Source organism: Quercus lobata, chromosome 3, assembly GCF_001633185.2.
Source record: "Quercus lobata isolate SW786 chromosome 3, ValleyOak3.0 Primary Assembly, whole genome shotgun sequence".
Classification (NCBI taxonomy): Eukaryota; Viridiplantae; Streptophyta; class Magnoliopsida; order Fagales; family Fagaceae; genus Quercus; species Quercus lobata.
This window is the reverse complement of record NC_044906.1, coordinates 18477833-18497674: the sequence shown is the minus strand read 5'-3', so window position 1 is coordinate 18497674 and position 19842 is coordinate 18477833. Positions and strand designations below refer to the sequence as shown.

The 19842-nt window shown below is 34.4% G+C and overlaps 1 protein-coding gene across 2 annotated transcripts; it reads left to right on the top strand.

Moving 5' to 3' along the window:
- The first annotated feature begins 2737 nt into the window (after window positions 1–2737).
- On the top strand, window positions 2738–10274 carry LOC115979842 (GTP-binding protein SAR1A-like). 2 transcript variants are annotated; one of them, XM_031101904.1, is made up of 4 exons: window positions 2738–3123; window positions 3223–3330; window positions 8534–8662; window positions 9384–10274. In XM_031101904.1, exons 1-4 carry the CDS (start codon window positions 2857–2859, stop codon window positions 9708–9710), a joined length of 831 nt encoding a protein of 276 aa, XP_030957764.1. In that variant the 5' UTR covers window positions 2738–2856; the 3' UTR covers window positions 9711–10274. The 2 variants fall into 2 exon arrangements, with proteins under 2 accessions (XP_030957764.1, XP_030957765.1); XM_031101905.1 differs by having other exon boundaries at window positions 2741–3123; window positions 8570–8662.
- The last annotated feature ends 9568 nt before the right edge of the window (window positions 10275–19842 follow it).

Here is a 19842-nt window from a genome sequence, read left to right as displayed (position 1 = left end):
TTAGGTCAGAGCTGATTTTGGGCCGTTTTTGTGCAAAAAATTGCACCAACTAAGCAATATGTTTGAACAAGATTGAAGTATGGTGTCTCAACTATCTTCTGTTAAAAGTTTTTGGCGATATCTGCCACGGTTTGAGAGAAATGAATTTTCCAAGAAAATGTCGCAGAATTTTATTAATTGCATCACCTCTCTTCTGAACGAGATATCTAGACAACCGTAACTCCAAATTGAATGAGGTTAGAGCCTATGAAAAAAGACATCTAGACCTTTCTAGGGATACTAAATTTGATAAAATTGGAGCTCAAAAAGACCTTCAAACCACAGAACGAAAATTGGGCTAAAACCAACAAAAAAAGAAAAAGAAAAAGAAGAAGAATAGTTTGGAGGGGAAAAGAGGAGACGCTATGTGAGATGTTGCACAACACATCTCACATAGCCGCATGTGGAGGTGTTGCAGCAGCACCTCCATTTGTTTCTCCCCTCCTATAAATAGACCTACCCCATTTTAGCAATTTGAGGCACAAAAATCCCAAAAATTATTCTTTCTCTCTCTCTCTCTCTCTCTCTCTCTCTCTCTCTTAGGAATGTTTTTTAGATATAGTTTTTCTATCTCTTTCTTTAGAAAACCCCTCTCCAAACAAAAATTCCAGCCCTCTTTTCCACCATTTTTACACCTCAAAAATCTTATGTAAGTGTGTAAGTTTGTAAGAAATGGGTTAGCTTCTTCATAGCTATATCCATTTCCTTTTTCACTTTTCCTTGTAAAAATCATTTTATATATAAAATGCTTCATTTATTTACTTTTTCATTTACATTCTAGCACTTTATTTCCTAGCTCTTATTAATATATTGCTTATTTATTTATTGTTCTTTACATATTGTCCTAATTAAATAATGATTTATTTACTTCACTAGTCCATTTATTATATTCTTGCACTTTATTTCCTTGCTCTATCTTTATATTGCTTGCCCTATTTATTTATTGCTCTTTACATATTGTCTTAGTTAAATAATGCTCTATTTTATTTTTTAGCTTTATTTACTTGTTGTTTATCCATATTTTTGTGAGTTTCTCCTAAATGGGTTTCACATCCCTTTTCCGTAGACACCATGTGAGAAGTAGCCATAGGAGAGTGGTTGAAGGCTTCAAGCCTCCTTAACAGGGGGAAGGACTGATCAAGTCTAAGCATTTAGGAAAAACACTCTTGTTCTACTTGTTCATCTATTTATTTATTGTTCTATCTACGTGTTCATCTATTTATTTAGTGCTCTATTTACTTGTTTATTTATTTGTTTGTTGTTCCATTCATTTACTTGTTGCTATTTATATTGCTTCATTTATATATTGCTTTACATATATTGTGCTATATTATTGTGTTCTTCTCCTTCTCTCTCTCTCTCTCTCTCTCTAAACCTAAAAATATGTTTTCTACCATTTTTCTTTTGGTTGTCTTCTCACTTGAGAAAGCAACCACAACATTTATGATAAATATTTACATTCCTAACTAGATGGCATGCAATGGCTTAGGCCGTGTGCACGACCATTCTAGTTGGAAAATAAAGTCTTATCATAGGTGAGTTTTTCTTAAATGGGTTCTAAACTTTGTTTCTAAGAACAATATGGGTACGTTGCCTAGAGAATGGTGATGGCTTGCCTTCCATTTCTCATATTGGTAAAGAACCCATAAGGCTTGCATGTGACAAGATTTGAACTTATTTAGGAGAAATTTCCTAAAAAAAAGATTTTCCAATAAACTTTATTTTCTTTTCTTTTCTTTAAATTCCTTTACATTCCAAGAACTTTATTTTATTGTCATGTATTTAAATTCCAAGCACTTTATTTTATTGTATTGTCTTTGAATTCCTTTAAATTCCAGGCACTTTATTATATTGTCTTGTATTTAAATTCCACTCTTTACATTATTATCTTGTCTTTGCATTCCTTTAAATTCTAAATACTTTATTTTAATGTCTTGTCTTTAAATTCCCTTAAATTTCAAGAAATTTATTTTTGTGTCTTATCTTTAGATTCCTTTACATTTAATCACTCTTGTTCTCTTCTATCCTTTCTCATGTTTAATATTGCTATAAAGTAAAAAGCTTGAAATAAAGAAACCTCTAAAAATGTTCTTCTCAAAGTATATATATATGTGTATATATATATATATATATATATAAAAAGATGGTTTCAATGACTACTCTTTTCTATTCTTTTCAAAATGATTTTCTTTTACTACATAAAAAAAGCTTTCTTTTTGAAAACCCATTTTGAATAGACAAAGTTTTTGATAAAAATGATCATTTTTCAACACCATGTTTTCTTCAAGAATATATAACAAAAACCATATGACTTTTGGGATCCAACATCCAAGCCTTTTTCTTTAAAAGTAGAACCCATGGATATTTTTTTCTTTAAATCAATTCTTTTCTTAAATTCCTATTGTTCCAAGTTATTGCTTTTACAAAAAGAATTTCAAAAAGATCATTTGGTTTTCATAAAACTTTTATCATCTCAATAAAAACCATAGGGTTTTTGGCTCTAAACCCCTTTCCTTAAAATAAAAACCCATGGAAACTTTTTCTTTAAATCAATTCTTTTGTTAAATTCTTTTTGTTTAAGATTAGTGTTTTCACAAAAATGTTTTCAATACAAACCTCTTTCCTCAAAACTTTTGTCATTTCAATAAAAACCATGGGATCTTTGGATCCAAACCCCTTTTCTTTGAAAAGAAGACCCATGGAAATCATTTTTTTTCAAAATAACTCTTTTTCCAAAATTCTTGTGTTTCTATAGATGGTTGTTTTCGCCAAAGCACCATACGTGTGAAAAGGTTCCTGTGTGACCGTGTGAAAGGAATGATCTCCACTGGTTCCTTCTCTTCCCCCCCATTTCCAAATTCTCTCTCTCTGCTCTCTCTCTCTCTCTCTCTCACGCGCAGAGAAACCCAAAAACCAGAAAAGAAAAGCATGAAGATGGTGGGTTTGCAAAACTGGGCTCAACCTCCGCAATTTATTTCATTTAAATTGCTCATGAGTTGGTACTTTAATTTCTTCAATGAAGTCAGGCCTTTCTTTTTATTGAACTTCCTGGGTCTATTATCCTCCTATTTGTTGGTTATTGAGGTGCCTTAAACTCTCTCTTTCTCTCTAGTTTCTTAAGCATTCTGCTAATTTTTAAAGCTTCTTGTTAATTTGTATGGTTTTTTTTTTTTTTTTTTGAAGTTGTGCAAATTTTATTCCAAAATTCCAAAGACGGCAAGTCTGTTGATCCTAGTCAGGGATGGGATCTACAAACCGACAGGGATTCTGAATCTCTCAGATGACAATGAGGTATTTTTTTTCCCCCTATTTTTGTGTGTGTGCAGAGGACATATTTTTAGTAGACTATGGATTTTGGAATAGGATATAGTTGTATATGAAGGGAATTAGAGACAGAGAGAGAATGAGAAAACTGAAATCTTGTATATACCAATTTTTGTTGTTGTTGAGAATCCGGACCCGAAGGCCAAGCAAACAACCCTCATCTCTAACTCTCTTCTGACAAACCCCATATATTTCGGATTACATCACTAACAAATCCCACATATTGTGGAACACTGTTATAGCTGTGTTGACTGCTGCCTAGATGAACATCACATGTGTAGACTATTTTAACATCCCCTTCAATCGAAGACTCGTAGGAGATTACAACGCCAGCAAGCTTTTTTTTTTTTTTTTTTTTAGGAGAAATTGCAACGCCAGCAAGCTGAGTGAGCAAGAAACAACACCGGGTTTGAAGCTAAGGCAATTGTTGATTGATTGTCACACCGGAGTACGGGTGGAATAGAGAGAAAAGGTCCCAAATCTTCGGGTTTTCATAGGATAAATATTGGTAATAGGGGTCTGGGCTCTCACAAAGTGGGTGGGCCCCATACGTGGGTCCCATCATGGGGCCCACCCACATTTTGAGTGAGCCCGGAGCACTGTTCCGTGACTACCTAAGTTTTTTTTTCCGGTAATAGGATGAAGAGAAGTAGCAGGGGTAGTTGAGAAAGTGTCAGATAAGGTACTAAGGATGATGCATATGATAGTGATGCCTCAGGAATGGAGTGCAAAGCTGGTTGTATAGGTGTAGCTGACTATGAAGGTGTAGATGACCATATAGGTGTAGGTAAGAGAGGCTGTGATGGTAATGTATCGATAAGGAGTGAAGTGGCAGGAGAAGGTACAATGGGGCAATGTACATTGGACAAAGACTGAGGTTCAACAGGACAAGGAGGTGGACCTAAAATAGATGGAGTAGAAGAACAATGTAAATTGGTTAAAAATTAGGGATAATTACAATAAACCCACCTGTGGTTAGGTCCGTTTATATTATGTTTATCTGTAGTTCAAAACTTATCACTTTGCCCACTTGAGATGCCTTCCGTTAGGGATCTGTTACCCACCTCTTCGTTTGCCGTTAGAAAAACACATTTTTAGAGAAAAACAAACATAACAAAGATCAAAAAGTAGGGTTTTTATTTCTTAAGAACTTCTATAAGAACAAAACACAGGAATAGCACAGATCAAATGCTCAATGAAATCCCTTTTAATCAGGAGGATGATGCAGAGGTGGGAGTATAGGACAATTCCTTCAATAAAGACTTCATCAAATAGTTCCTAACAATCCAATTACATGCTCCACACTTGGAAAACCCATTGAAACGTGGATTAGGAAGCAATTACAGAACCCAAAAAAAGAATTCACAAAAGGGTTTATTCACAAAAGAACCCAAACGTGGAAAACCCAATATTTTTCTGGTGTTTGGAAAAGAAGAAGGAAAACACAAATCCAGAAAAACACAAGCCACAACCCAAAAAAAAATCATCAACGATCGCGATCTCATCGGCGCGATCTCGCGAAGGCGAGATTGCAATCAACGTCGCGATCTCGCGAAGGTGAGATCGCGATCAACATTGCGATCTTGCGACGGCACGATCTCGCGAACGCGAGATCGCGGTCGTCGGACTGGTTGCAGAGAATGGATTTGGAATGGAGGACAAGGATCAACAGCAAAATATATTTCTGGTAATTTGTTTTCTGGGATTTGGAATTTTTTTTTTTTTTTTTTGGGTTTGGTTTGGTTTGAATAAAAGTTGGAGAGATCTATAAAAAAAACAAATGCTCAACGAAATCACTTTTAATCAGGAATAGCATTTGATCTGTGCTATTCCTATGTTTTGTTCTTATAGAAGTTCTTAAGAAATAAAAACCCTACTTTTTGATCTTTGTTATGTTTGTTTTTCTCTAAAAATGTGTTTTTCTAATGGCAAACGAAGAGGTGGGTAACAGATCCCTAACGGAAGGCACCTCAGGTGGGCAAAGTGATAAGTTTTGAACCACAAGTAGGCATAGTGTAAACGGGCCTAACCACAGGTGGGTTTATTGTAATTATCCCTAAAAATTAAGAATCAAAAGGAGGAGGTGCTGGACCTAAAACTGATGAAGTGGTGAGAGAGGGATTCGGATTGGGAGCTGGACCTAGAATAGATGGATTACGACCAGTTGTAAAAAGAAGAAGTGTACTAATCCAAGTGTTCGTAGGAGATTGGGAAGGAGGTGCAGTGTCTTTAGGAGAAATAGAAGTATGATATGGAAATAACTTTCATAAAAAACATGTCTAGATTTGTCGAGTTTATTAGATGAAAGGTCAAGGCACAAATAACCTTTGGAATAAGTTGTGTAGCCAAGGAAAACACATTCTGCAGATCTGAACTGCAACTTATGTTGATTATAAGGTCTTAATAAAGGAAAACAAGAGCACCCAAAAGTTTTAAACTGAGAATAATCAGGTTTTTGACCAACTAAAATTTCCCAGGAAGAAGAGAAGGGTAGGGAAGGAGTGGGCAACCTGTTTATCAAGAAGACAGCAGTAGAAATTGGTACTCGAACACCTACTAGACTGAATTTGGATGAAAAATTGCAGCTTTTGGAGTGTGGAGAATGAAGTTGTTGATTGAACTTCAATGGATTGAAGTAAATTGGGTATAGACCATCTTTACTATGGTCCTAATAGAGGATTTTCCATGAATGAAGGTCCTGTCTTGAGAACAAGAACTTATCAAAATAAAAGTTGCAATGATTATCTTCAACATTTATGAACTGAGAGTTAATTGGACTTCATGCCAGGAACCTTTAAGATGTGCCTAAGATGAAATATATGTTTGGATGCTTGAAGTTGAGAATTTCCAATGTGAGTGACAGGAATGGTCTTGCCATCTCATGTGTGAAATGATCTGTAGTTCCTGTATTTGATAACCAATAGTTCTGAGTTGGCTGGTATGAAGAAGAAGCCATTGCAGCAAGTTTGGCTGGTGGTTGTTTGCCTTGGAAAGCATAATTCATCCGATTATAACAATCAAAGGCAGTGTCCCATCTTATAGCATATCTGACATTGTGGCTTTTGATGGTTTGGTGTTGAAGAATAATTGCCTTGAAAATTCTGAGGTGTTGCATTACGTGGATTGCCTTGAAAACCACCTTGATAGAATCCTGATTCTGATATCCACCTCTATAGGGTCTACCTCCTCCTCTACCTCAATTATTGTTAGATCTTCCTCTGCCTCGATTGACTGAGATTGACCATTAAAGGTTGGAGTAGATGAATTGTTGAAATTAGGCCTAGGGTCCAGTTCCAATCATAGCCACTTGGACTGGATCTTTGATGAGTTCAGAAGCATGTTTAATTGATTTTTCTTCAGAAGTGAGAAGAACTTGAATCTGTTCATAGCCTATAGGATCATCCTTGGTTCGTACAGTAGAACTGAAAGAATAGTACTCTTGAGGCAGTCCATCAAGAATGATGTGGAGAAGCTCTTCATCTTCAACATGAACTCCTACTGCCTGTAATTTGTCTCTGCAATATTTGATCTTTGCCAAGTAAATTGCAATAGTATCATTGTTCTTCCCGAGGCTATTCAACTCTCTCTTCAGACCAAGTATGTTAGATCTAGACATAGACGTATACCTCCTCTCCAAAGTCTCCCATACACCTTTAGCTGTAGTTTGCCCAGCAACAACAAGAGTAAGTGCAGATTGAGATAGTATAGCACGAATCATAGACATCAAAGCACAATCTTTTGTGTGGTAGGATAACCTTTTTCGTCTCTAATGAATTTCTCAGGACATGAGAACAAGGATAAGAACCATCAACAATATCAAGGAAAGAGTATGCACTCAGAGTGGAGGTGATCTGAAACTTCCATAGCATGTAGTTACTGTGATCAAGCTTTACAGAAACCAGGTTGCGTATGTTAGAAAGAAGAATCATAAGAGTGTGAAGTGAGGAATTGTGTGAGGTAATGCTAGGTCTTAACAAAAAAGAAGACTGAATCTTGTGTATTCCAATCTAAGTTATACACTATGTGATCAGGTATTTATATACAGGGAAATGTTAACCAATGCCTGCATTGGTTTAGGAGCTATTTTTAGAAACATTTTACTGGGAGAATAATAAAACAATAAATGTTGTTAACAACTTTTTATATTTCCTATAAAAGTGGTGTCAAAATTTTCCTATTAGGGTTCATTAACAATTGCCCCAAGTGTATCCGTTAACATAACCCCTATATAAATACTTTAGCTAACCCTCATCTCTAAGAGCCTCTAACAAACCCCATATATTTCGGATTACATCACTAACAAATCCCACACATTATGGAACACTGATACACATTTGTTGATTGACTAGATGAACATCTCACGTGTAGTCTATCTTAACAGTATAAATGCAACAATTGTAGCATATAACACCTAGTTGGAAATCTAGAGGAATCTAGAGGGTTCAGAATTTAACAGTGTGTTTGGCAAAACAAGGGGAGGGAAAAGAAGTGAAAATTACACATTACCCCCTAAAGTATGACCCCTTTTTACACTTACCCACTAAACTGTGAGAATAAACACTTTATCCCCCTAAATCATACCCCTTTCTACACTTACACTTACACCTAAAATATGAGGATGCATACTTTATCTCCTAAACTATGACCCCTTTTACACTTTTTTCCTAAACTATGAGAATGCGTACTTATTTCCCTAAACTAGTACCCATGGGATGGGGTGCAAAATGTTACATGAGTAATAGTTTAGGGAGGTAAGTGTGCACTCTCATAATTTAAGGGAGTAAGTGTTATGCATGTAATAGTTTAAAAAGGTAATGTATGCATTCTCATAATTTAAGGGGTAAGTGTAAAAGGGATATAGTTTAGAGGGTAAAGTATAATTACCTGAGAAAAGAAAGAAACCAAGTGAGTTTGATTTCTTGGGTCAATAATTCAAAAGGTAAAGAGGGAAAAAAAGGGTGAGCAGTACACCTATCTAGCACAAAACAGTTATTATTATTATTAGTGAATGTGAGATTTTTTTAACTGAAACTTGATACTAGTAAAGCTTCTTTTATTAATTTATTAGATTTGATTATCAATGAACAAATGGTGACTTGGCGTTTTGTTTAATTTGACTACCACTGACTTGATATTCTTTGTTGTGTGTATTGGTGATTGAATGTTGTAGAGAATAGTTGCTAATGAGACACCACCATATTCACAGGTGTCTAGCATTTGGAGAATCATCAAGTTCAACGTATCTTATTTTGGAGAACTTCGGACAGCTTGTAGAGTTTGGAAAGACTACTGTGCCACGGTAGGTTTCTTCTCAATTATCAATTATCATGGATGAGAATATTTAGTCAATGATTTGTGCAATATAAAAGACCAGGCTATTTTATGAATCTGATGTACTCTCTGTTTCAGTTAATGGAGTCCTTTATGTCTTAGGCCTTTTTTTTAAAAAAATTAACGTAGAGTCAATTTTTTTTTATTCAATGTTGACTGATAGGGAACATACTTACATGATTGTGCCTAGTTTTTGATAGTAAGCTGAATACAGATTCACCCCAATTTGAACCATGATAAACTTTGAGTCATGACTGGATATGCCATAAATTTGGCAATATAGAATATTTTGGTTTAGAATGGAAAAGTTAGCCTTTGTTATATTTTTAACGAGTTGTGATGAACTCGTTCTCTCTGTCACTCTACCAAATTTATCTAGTTTAAATATCACAATGCAGATCTCTTGCATTAAAAAAAAAAAATGGAATTTCATAATTTTGCTAGTACATCATCAACATCTTACATGTTGATTATACTTGTTTTCAATACAACTTGGGAAATGTGGAAAAACCAAGAAAAAAAAAAAAGATCCTTGTATATCTCTTGAGATTCTGGATTGGGAATTTGGGATCGCTTCCTGATTGGCTAGCAAAGTGAAAAGTGTTTTGAGTTGTTCTCGTTATTGGCTAGCAAAGTGAAAAGTGAAAATTGCCTTGTAGTAATAATGCATTTAAATCTTTGTTTTGTAGAGGGATGCAGTAGTGTACATTGTGAATGCTGATACCAGGAGGAACATGGAGCAAGTTTTGGAGGCAAGAAGAGAGCTACATGCTCTACTCTCTGATGAAGAATTTGCAATTGTTCCGCTGCTTATATTTTGCATGACTGAAGAACCTTCTTCTGCATCAGAAAATGAATTGTGTTCCCTCTTGGGCCTGTCAGACAAAACCACAGGGAAGGGTAGGGTAACGCTGTCAGGCAATGCCCGTCCCCTTGAAGTTTTTATGGTTGAACCTCACAACTTAAATCAGTATCTAAATGCTATCGAGTGGCTATCTCAGTACGTCAAGAAGTAGGCATTAGAAGTGAAGACTGTTTCAAGTAGAGATTCTGGGTGCACTGTCAGTTAAATTCTTGATATATTATTCTTGATTTTTGATTGCCTGCTGTAACAAATACAACATGAGATCCATACTAAGGAACTCTCTACATTATTATTATTATTTTAAATAGAAAACACACAAACTTCATTAATAAATCAAAGCAAAAGATACATCATGGAAAAGAGCCTGTTCACTAAAAACTCAAAGATGCCTAAAGCATGTTTAGTACTTTAGTTAACAGGTGAACATGCAATATTGCCATTCCTACGAACATGAGAAAATAAAACATTACGAAATTCATAGGAAGTAGCTTGCACCCTGTAAATCAAAGAAGCAATCGAAGGAGCATGTGAATTTTCATGAAGAGCTTGAATGATAGTAAGAGAGTCCCCTCCATATCTTTAGCAAACACCAAACCAGATTCAAAGGCCTTCTCTTCAACTTCAATAGCTCCCAAAGAATACCGAAATTTCTTGCTAAGACCTGTAATAAAGTTTCCCACATGGTCTCAGATAACAACCCAAGTCCAACTTCTTTTTTATTCGAAAAAACAGCCCCATCCACATTAACCTTATAAAAAGGAAAAGACGACGGCACCTATTAACAAACCAGATTCTGAGAGGGCTTCACCGGAACTTCCACAGCCGCCCAATACTCCTCCAAGTAAAAAGTACACCATAGAATCAACAGCTTCCCATTCTTCCTCAAAACCCCATGATGAACTTCATTCTTATTTGATCAAAGTGCCCATACAATTGTGATTGCCACTGCGTTATCTTCACATGACCACTTAGCTTCCATCAGAATAAACCATAGGAAATCCATAAAACACCTAAACTGCACAGTAGCTAGCTCATGAAAATTTCTGAATAAAGCCCATGTCTCACGAGCCTTAGGGCACTCCAAAAAAAGATGAAGCACCGATTCCAAATTATCACCACATTCCTCACAAGCACCCTCTTAAGAGAACATGCATGTCAACCAGATTAGCTTCTGTTGAGAGAATATCACGAACAGCCCTCCAAATAAAATGGTGGATCTTGTGAGGAACTTGGATCTTCCAAAGCTTTCTCCAAAACAGCCGCATACCATCACCATCCGAACTTGAAGCACCTCCAATAGTCCAATCCAAATCCATAGCAACTTTATAGGCACTCCTAATTAACCAAAAATAAACCATTTGAAATCTCTGGAGCAAATCCAAATTCCAGCCTTTATCTTCAACATCAATCAGATCACTGACCATAGAGACCAATGGAGAAAGAACTCTAGGTGAGACAACCTTATATGAAGAGTTTGGAACTCACTTATCCTCCCAAATCCGGACCTTCTGTCCATTACCAACACTCCGTCTCATCCATTTTTTAACAATTTCTTGAGTTGCAAAAATGCTTCTCCAAACGTATGAAGGCTTATTACCCAAAGAGGATTGAACAAAATCACAATTTTTAAAATAACGTGCCTAAAAAACTATATAAACAAGAGAATTATTGGCCAATTGAAGTCCCCGGCCTTGTTTTGCCAAAAGAGCAAGATTAAAAGGTTTTAGAAGTTTGAATCCCAATCCTCCATACGATTTAGGCACACACATCTTCTCCCAACTTAACTGTGCCATCTTTCTTTCCTCCTTTTTTTTTCTCACCAAAAATTTCTAATCATATTAGAAAGATCATCACAAAGGGAATTAGGAATCTTGAAACAATTCATGGTATATGTTGGAATTGTTTGTGGAACCGCCTTAAACAAAATCTCTTTTCCAACTTTAGAAAGCAACTTCTCCTTCCATCTAAATAACTTTGTAGCCGATTTTGTTGGGTTTTACACGTGTGAGTGAAGTCCCACATTGAATAATGATGAGAAAAATGAGTGTTAATATGACATAACTGAGCACATACCCATTGAGCTTAGGCCTTTTGGGTTAAAGTGTCTCTTTATATTATATTAATTATTTAAGGCAGCTCCTCAAGGTGTGTACTCGAAGCCCTTTTGCAAATGGAGTAGGGCGGGTCCCTTGGAAAAATGCCCAACAAAGGAGTATTATTGCTAATGGTGCTAGACAACAATGAAGTGTGAGGTTCCATAGAGGATAAAAGACGTGCAGGTTGACACATGGAGGCCCATGGATGATGCACTAGTGAAGGAAAAAAACCCATTCGGCAAGGGGGCCCATATAGGGTTTTACACATATGAGTGAAGTCCTATATTGAATAATGATAAGAAGAATGAGTGGTTGATATAACATAATTGAGCACATACCCAATGAGTTTAGGCCTTTTGGGTTAAAATGTGTCTCTATATGTTATATTAATTATTCAAGAAAGCTCCTCAAAGTGTTTATCTCCCCCAACAAATTTTTCCTTCATAGAATTAAAAATGTTTCTTTTATTCCTCCCAACTAGAGAAGGAAGACCAAGGTACTTTTCATGTTGTCTAATAATCTGAGCTCCAAACCTTGTCTTAATCTCCTCTTGAATATCCTAATGAGGAACACATGAGAAAAACATGGAAGTTTTAGCCCTATTCAATTGTTGGCCAGAAGCATCTTCCTAAACTTTTAAAAATAAGACTATCATTTGCAAAAAAATAAGTGAGAAAGAACAGGAGCATAACACCACGTCAAACAGCCACCCCTTCCATCTTATTCTCTTGTACATATTTTTTAATTAAAGCAGAGAGATCCTCCGCACAAATTAAAAAAAGATAAGGAGACAAAGGGTCATTTTGCTCTAAACCTGTAGAGAGAATGATATTACCTCTAGGTTCACCATTAATATGTACAGAATAAGAAACAGAGGAAATGCATTGCATCATCAAACCCCTCCACCTAGAATTGAAACCCAATTTTTCCATGATTTTATCCAAAAAAATCCATTTCACTATATCACACGCCTTATTCATATCTAGCTTCAAAGTCATCTCTCCAATATTTCCCCCTTTGTTAGAATTAATGTGATGCATAGTTTCAAAAGCTACCAAACATTATCAATAGTTAACCTACCATGCACAAAAGTACTTTAGGTATCACTAATAAATTTGTGTAAAACTTTTTTAAGTTTATTAGCAAGAACTTTTGAGACCAATTTGTAAATCACATTACATAGACTACTAGGGCGATAATCAGTAATACGATTAGGATTATGTTTTTTTATTTTTATTTTTTGCACTAAAACAATATGGGTTTCATTAAACATTGGTGGGATAATACCAAGATTAAGAAAATCCAAAACAATCTTAGTAACAACATTTCCTATAGTAGGCCAAAAGTGCTAGAAAAATAAGGGCAGCATTACCATCTGGACCTGGAGTTTTAAGAGAATACATCTATTTAAGAGCCCTATGAACCTCCATGTCTTGAAATTCACCAGTGAGTCTGATATTCATATCTTGAGAAACCTTTGGAACAATGGCCTCCAACAATTCAACAAAATCAGAAGGGCAAGAGGACTTGAAAAGATCAAAATAATAATTAAGAACAATACCCTCCATGGCTTTATCATCATCCTGCCAATTATCATCTTCATCCAACAGCCCCTCAATGCAATTTTTCTAAAAATGGTTAGATGCTTTTGAGTGGAAATAGCCTATATTTCTATCACTAGCTTGAAACCAATTTAAGCGAGATCTCTGATGCCACATTGCATCTTCTTTGTCTAGCCAACAATTAAGCTCCACCTGAGTATCCCTCGGTAGAGATAATATTTTCAGGCGAAACCGGTTGCATCTCTATCCAATGTAGATGTTTTTGTGGGCGGGCAATATTAAAGATAATTATCACCAGCTTCCCTGATATTAAAACGCTGAGTCGTACGCTATAAAGGCCTAATTGCTACTGCATAAATGATAACATTCCTCTTTGTAAGAAATTTTGCCACTAAAACAAACTCATGAATTTGTTTATCCTTTTAAAGAAATAAACTCTTCCCTTCTTTATGAGAAAGAGAGTTTATTCCACTTAAGAGCAAGATCATCCATAACTAACAAGAAAACTGTTTCCCAAATCCTACAAGCCTTAACAGTAAACTAGTTACTGCAAGGAACGAAACATCTTCCCCAAGAAAATGAAGGAAACCAACTACTACAGCCTATAAAGTTGAGAGCATCAACCTTCATAGCGGAGAACGTAAACAGGAAATTTTTTTCTCAGGAAGTTAAGAGCAATTACATTATTATGTTATTATGTAGGTGTTAAGTTATATGTTTTCACATTTAACTATTTAAAATTTTAATTTTCAAACCGACCACTCTGCCCTCGTAAACAACTTGTGACATGAGAAGATAAAACAAAATGGAAAACATTTTGTCATGGAACTGGAAAGTCTCGGCACCTCTATAGTCTATACCCATTAAGCCAAAGTTTTCCTAACCAAGCAAAGTTTTGATGAAAAAGAAATTAACGTACAGAGGTACAATCATATGCATAACTAAATTTGAATTTAGTAAAATCACAAAGACTTTCAGTACTTTCAAATCTCTTTGCTTCATTTTTTGTTACAAATTTTCAATCGACTCACTAATTTAGCACCAACTTAACAATAAATTAAGGATAATTAACATATAAAATTCTAATAGCAATGTCATTTTGGAAGCATCATATAGCCAAGTGCCAACCATTATAATCAAATCGAAGGAAACCAATACATATTAGAAAATTCACGATCCAAACAAAAAAGTAGTTAGCAAGAGAGAACATACCAAGCTTGACTTCAATTTCTCCTCAAGCTCTCTGAAGTTCATCACATTCATCTTTCTAATCCTATATAAAAATCATTAGGAGAAGATGAAAAGGTGTAGACAACTGTAGAGATCGGTTTTATTTAAGATGAGAAACGAAGGGTTTTTTTTTTTTTTTTTTGAGAGAGAGAGAGAGAGAGAGAGAGAGAGAGAGGAGATTGATAGGAAATGTTAAAATTAAGAAGAGGTGGGTTCGGCAAATTTTTACAGGTTCTCATCTTAACCCACTATTAACTTTACCTTTTTAACTATTTAAAGTCACCTATCACATTAGTAATTTGTAAAAAGTTGGTGGCTTTAGTATTTTTCAAATCTCAAAGGAAGCCAAGTATATAGAGGTATATTATTGCCCATTTTTGGATATATTTGTATATGGTAAAATATAAAAGAGGGAATTGAGGAATCAATTTTGCATTAAATATACATAATTATATGTAGCCCATTTTTGTTTCAACTAAAGAGTCATACATATACAATTAAATACGTCAAAAAATTCCTCAAAAAAAAAAAAAAAAAAAACAGATTCGTCAAAATAAGCTTACATGAAGCAACAACATTAGCACTTGAATTCCCATTAAAAAAACATTAGCACTCAAAAACAGTACTTCTCCCGTCCCACTTTGTTCGTCCTATTTGAAAAGTCAAACTTTTTAAGGCAACATCATTTATTATCTTGTCTACCTTTTAAAAATGTATAAGTTTCCAAAACTACCCTTAAATAAATTTATCAGAAAATTGAATTATTAATAAAATAGGGGTATAATAGGAATATTAGTAAATTAATGACTTTTATTTTTAGAAACAGGACAATATTTTGGGACATCTTAAAATAGAATAGAGGACAAACAAAGTGGGACAGAAGGAATATTAATTATCATAAAATTCAATTAAGAGACCAGGAAAAATAAATAAAGAACAAAATGTAAAGATTTTGAAAAAGGATTGTTCTTTATAACCATGTTAAAAAAAAAATGTAAAATAATATAAGATTTCAACTAAAGAGTAAAAAAGTCAAATATATACAATTAGATACTTCAAAATAATTTCATAGCTCCTAGTTGAACCAAAACCAATTAACACAAACCAAAACTTCACACGAGAACGGAAATTAGCAAGTCTTGAACAAATAGTATTTGATATTTACAAACCATAAACAAGATAAATAGATAGAAAATAGTCAAAATTCCTTCCATGGCTTCAAATAGAGAGCAAAAATTATGAATTTCAAAGAGAAAGATTGTGTTTTATTGTCAACAATACAACGGACACAATTAACTTTGCCACTTTTCATGATGCCTATTGGGCATTTATTAATTTAATTTAATTTAAGGGTATAAAACTGATAAGAATTGACGGATTTTAAGGAATGAGATTGAGGAGACAATTATGCTTTTACTTTAATTTTATGGATGTTTTAAAATTAATAAATGGAAATTGTTGATATATCTCTTGGCCACGTGTCATTTGGATCACTTGTTACATGGCAGCTCATCCAACTCTATATTGCACCCATTATATATTATTATTATTATTATTATTATTATTATTATTATTATGCATTGATTTATAAACTTTTGTTGGATTTTATTTTTTATTTTCTCGAAACTTTTGACTCTTTCCACAAGCATAGGAGTCACACAGATTCTAAAAAAAAGCATATATAGGAATCAAACTTAATCGTGGTTTACTTTCACATTTCGTGTGCCCAAAGCATCCAACTCTTTTTTTTATTTTTCTTTTTTGCTTTTTGAGCTTAGCACAACAAATTTGGACTTTGGAGGCACAACCAAAGTCTACTTAAATTAAAGCTACCTAATTTAATGCTAATTACTATAAAGGGCTCCACAGCTTTTCTTTATAAGTACGTACCTAATGAAATGCCTAGATAATATTCTTACTCAGAGAGATTAACAATTAAGGGAGAGAGAGAAAGATATAAAATAATAAAAAGAACAATTAATTTCTTTTCTACAAAAGGTTGGAAAGAAATTTCTACCTGTGAACAAAATCATATGTAGACTTCTTTACATGGAAAGGAAATAAAAGTCGGCCACCTTTTATAGTGGATAATTTATGATGGTAATTTATGATCATTATATTCTATTCTACCCATTTAAAAATTCAAATTCTTTAGGAGTAATTTAATGATGTACATTAAAGATTCTAAATTTAAATCTTTCGACTCAAAGTACACGTGGACTCATAAACCTAAAGTGTAGCACAGGTTTTCATAATTGTATATAATATTGGATTAGATTAGATTAGATTAGATTAGATTATGTTGGGGGGAGACAACACCTTGAGGAGTTTTTAATTGAGTGGTTAATATAATATATAATAACACCATTTGACTTAAAAGACTTAAATTTATAAGTTTAGGCTCAACTATATTATATTAAAGGGAAAAATGCCTTGACACTCCCTAAACTTTGAGGTAATAGTCATGACACCCTATAAACTTTTAATTTAGCCCATTTAGTACCTGAACTATACACATGTACCAAATCACTACATCTATTAGTCTACTGTTAAAACTAACGTTTGAACTCACGTGAGAGACATGTTCAACAAAAATTACCAAATCCCAACCCCAAGTGAACTGATTGAGAGGAGAGAAAATTAGAGTTTAGTTTTGAGAGAGGACAGAGGAGGTTGAACTAGATCCACCATTCGTGGCTCGTCGGAGCTTGAGTTCGTGTTTGGCTGCCAATTGCACTATGTCGCCAAATCCTCTTGTCAATTCTCCCTTTTATTTTATTTTTTACAACAAGGTGTACATCATTACATCTTACATGTTGATTATGCTTTCTTGTTGGTTGTTTTAAATAACATCTGGGAAATGTTGAAAACAAAAAGGTGATCCTTATATATCTCTTGAGATTCTGGATTGGGAATTTGGCTTAATTTGTGTCTAATTGGATAACAAAGTGGAAAATGTTTCTAGTTATGCTTGGCATTGTGAGTTGCTCCACCATGCTGCCTTCCTTGTCAAGTAATGCAATTTTGCTTAATACATTACAATTTTTGTTCTGTAGATGGATGCAGTTGTCTACATTGTGGATGCTGCCAGGGCCAATGAGCAATTTTTGGGGCCAACAAGAGACCTGAATGATCTACTCTCAAATGAGGTCTTTGCCAATCTTTCATTCCTTATTTTGATTACCCAGGAGAAGAATTGTGTTCCCTCCTCAACCTAGCCAATGTCACCACAGGGAAGGGTTTGTTAGAGCTGGCAAAAGCACATGCCCGTCCCCTTGAGGATTTTGTAGCTGAAAAGTACAACACAAAGGAGTATCTACATGGTTTCGTGTGGCTTTCTCACTACGTTAAGTAGTAGTGGACTAAGCAAAGGCAGAACAAAAATCCTATATTTCACTTTTTGTGTTCCATTTTATACACTACCATTCAGTCATTCACAATTTGTCATATATTTATAAGAAATGCTATATTCACAATATTTTTACAATAAATCATAAGTGGCAAATTGTTATTAGCTATTACTGATGGATAAAAAAGTGATTTCAATAGTGGATTTAAACTATGGGCTATAAAAACTTACTACTAAAGATTTGTTGTGAAAGTACTGTGAAAATGTTGTGGATGTGGTACTTTCTTTTTTTATATTTAACTTATAATATAACCAAAGTTTAAAAAAAAAAAAAAAATCAGACACGGTGTTACACACCGTGATTGTAGTATTCAAAAACAGATTTTTGATATTTGCCTGTTGGAATATATTGGTTACATTATTAAAAACAGACTATTTGTAAGTACTAATTGGAGTGCATTGTCTATTTGATTGTAGATTCTATAGATTCTGTGTATTTTAGAATGTAATTCTTCTTTTATTTAATTTTTATTTTTATTGAACTTTGTTTATACATCCTCTTGCATCAATGGAGTTGTTAAATTCTTCTTATCCACTGATTTCGATTTTTCAAATGAGCGGATTTGGAATTTACTATGTCACCAAATGGTAAATGTTTTACCCTATAAATAGTAAAATCCAATTCATTCATTTCAAAATGAGTAAATACAATTTTAGAAACTTTACAATGAAATTATCATAAAAATTCTAGAAAAATTTAATCCATGAGTAAATACAGCATCATACATTAACTATGCAATGTATAGGCCTCCTATCCTATACCCTATCCAAAGAGAATATCCTAGTGGGCGTAATTGTTGGCAGTGATGATGGTTTTAGCTGTTGTGAGAATGCTCAAAGATTTGTTTACTCCTTAGCATGTTTATGTGGGTGTATGCGTGTAATGGCCTGAATAAGGTGAGGAGTGTTTCTCTCTTAGAAATCAGCTATGTTATTTATATTTATCTTTACATGATTTTTTTAAAGAATGAATTCGGCATTAATATAGTTGAATTCAAAATGGCATTTTAAAAAATTTTTAAAAATGTGAAATTAATATTAATGCAGGGGTGAGGGCCCAAGATCATATATTGGGATTTGGGCTTTATCCGAGGACATTGATAGGTCCGAAGAGGAACAAATAGTTATTAGGGGTTCGTAGTTAAAGTCTCATAAGTAGGGAACGAATGGAGGATGACCCAAGGAGGAACCCCTCCTCCGATATAACGAATGTAGCACAAGTGTGTACTCCAGTAATTAGAGTGACCCTCCAAGAGGCTCCAGTGATAGGAATGTGCCTCATGAACATATGAGAAAGAAGGAAACTCAAAAATATCTAAGGAAAAGCTGCTACCACCGCATTAAATGCGTTGCAGCTACTTTTCTGATCGCATTTATGTGGAGAAAACCTCTGAAGTGTTGTTTTGGCTACCACAACTCACAGAAAGCTAAAGGGGGTGCCTGACGGGATGAGTACTCAAGTAGGGGTTTAGATGATCAACAAGTGTAGGATTAAGATAACTCAAAAGGAGCTATATAATGTAAGAGACCCTCTATGAGAAAAGGAGGGGAAAAGAGGGAGAGAATATTGTAGCAATCTAACTTGTTCTTGTACTCAATTGTGATCTATTTATATAAGTGTGCCCTCCTCGGACCAGGAAGTCATTCAACTTTATTTCCTCTATTCTTGTTTGATTATCTCTCCAATCCATACTAGCCGTTGTCAAAATCATTAGGGCCTAGTTCTTCGACCCACTTTCTACAAATTTATTGTGTTGGGCTTATTGAACCAATATCCCATACGTTTTGGGCTTGGGCTGTAAATTGTGACCCTACAATTAACATTTTTACATAGCAAATTTTCAACAAAGAAAAAAAAAAAAAAAATTTTACAGTGATGTTTATGATTTCTATTTTTTCAAAAAAATAATGAAATGAGCAATGGCATTGTATTTTCGCATTTACTTTTGGATGAAATATATAGACTTATAAAAAGTTTCTATTTCA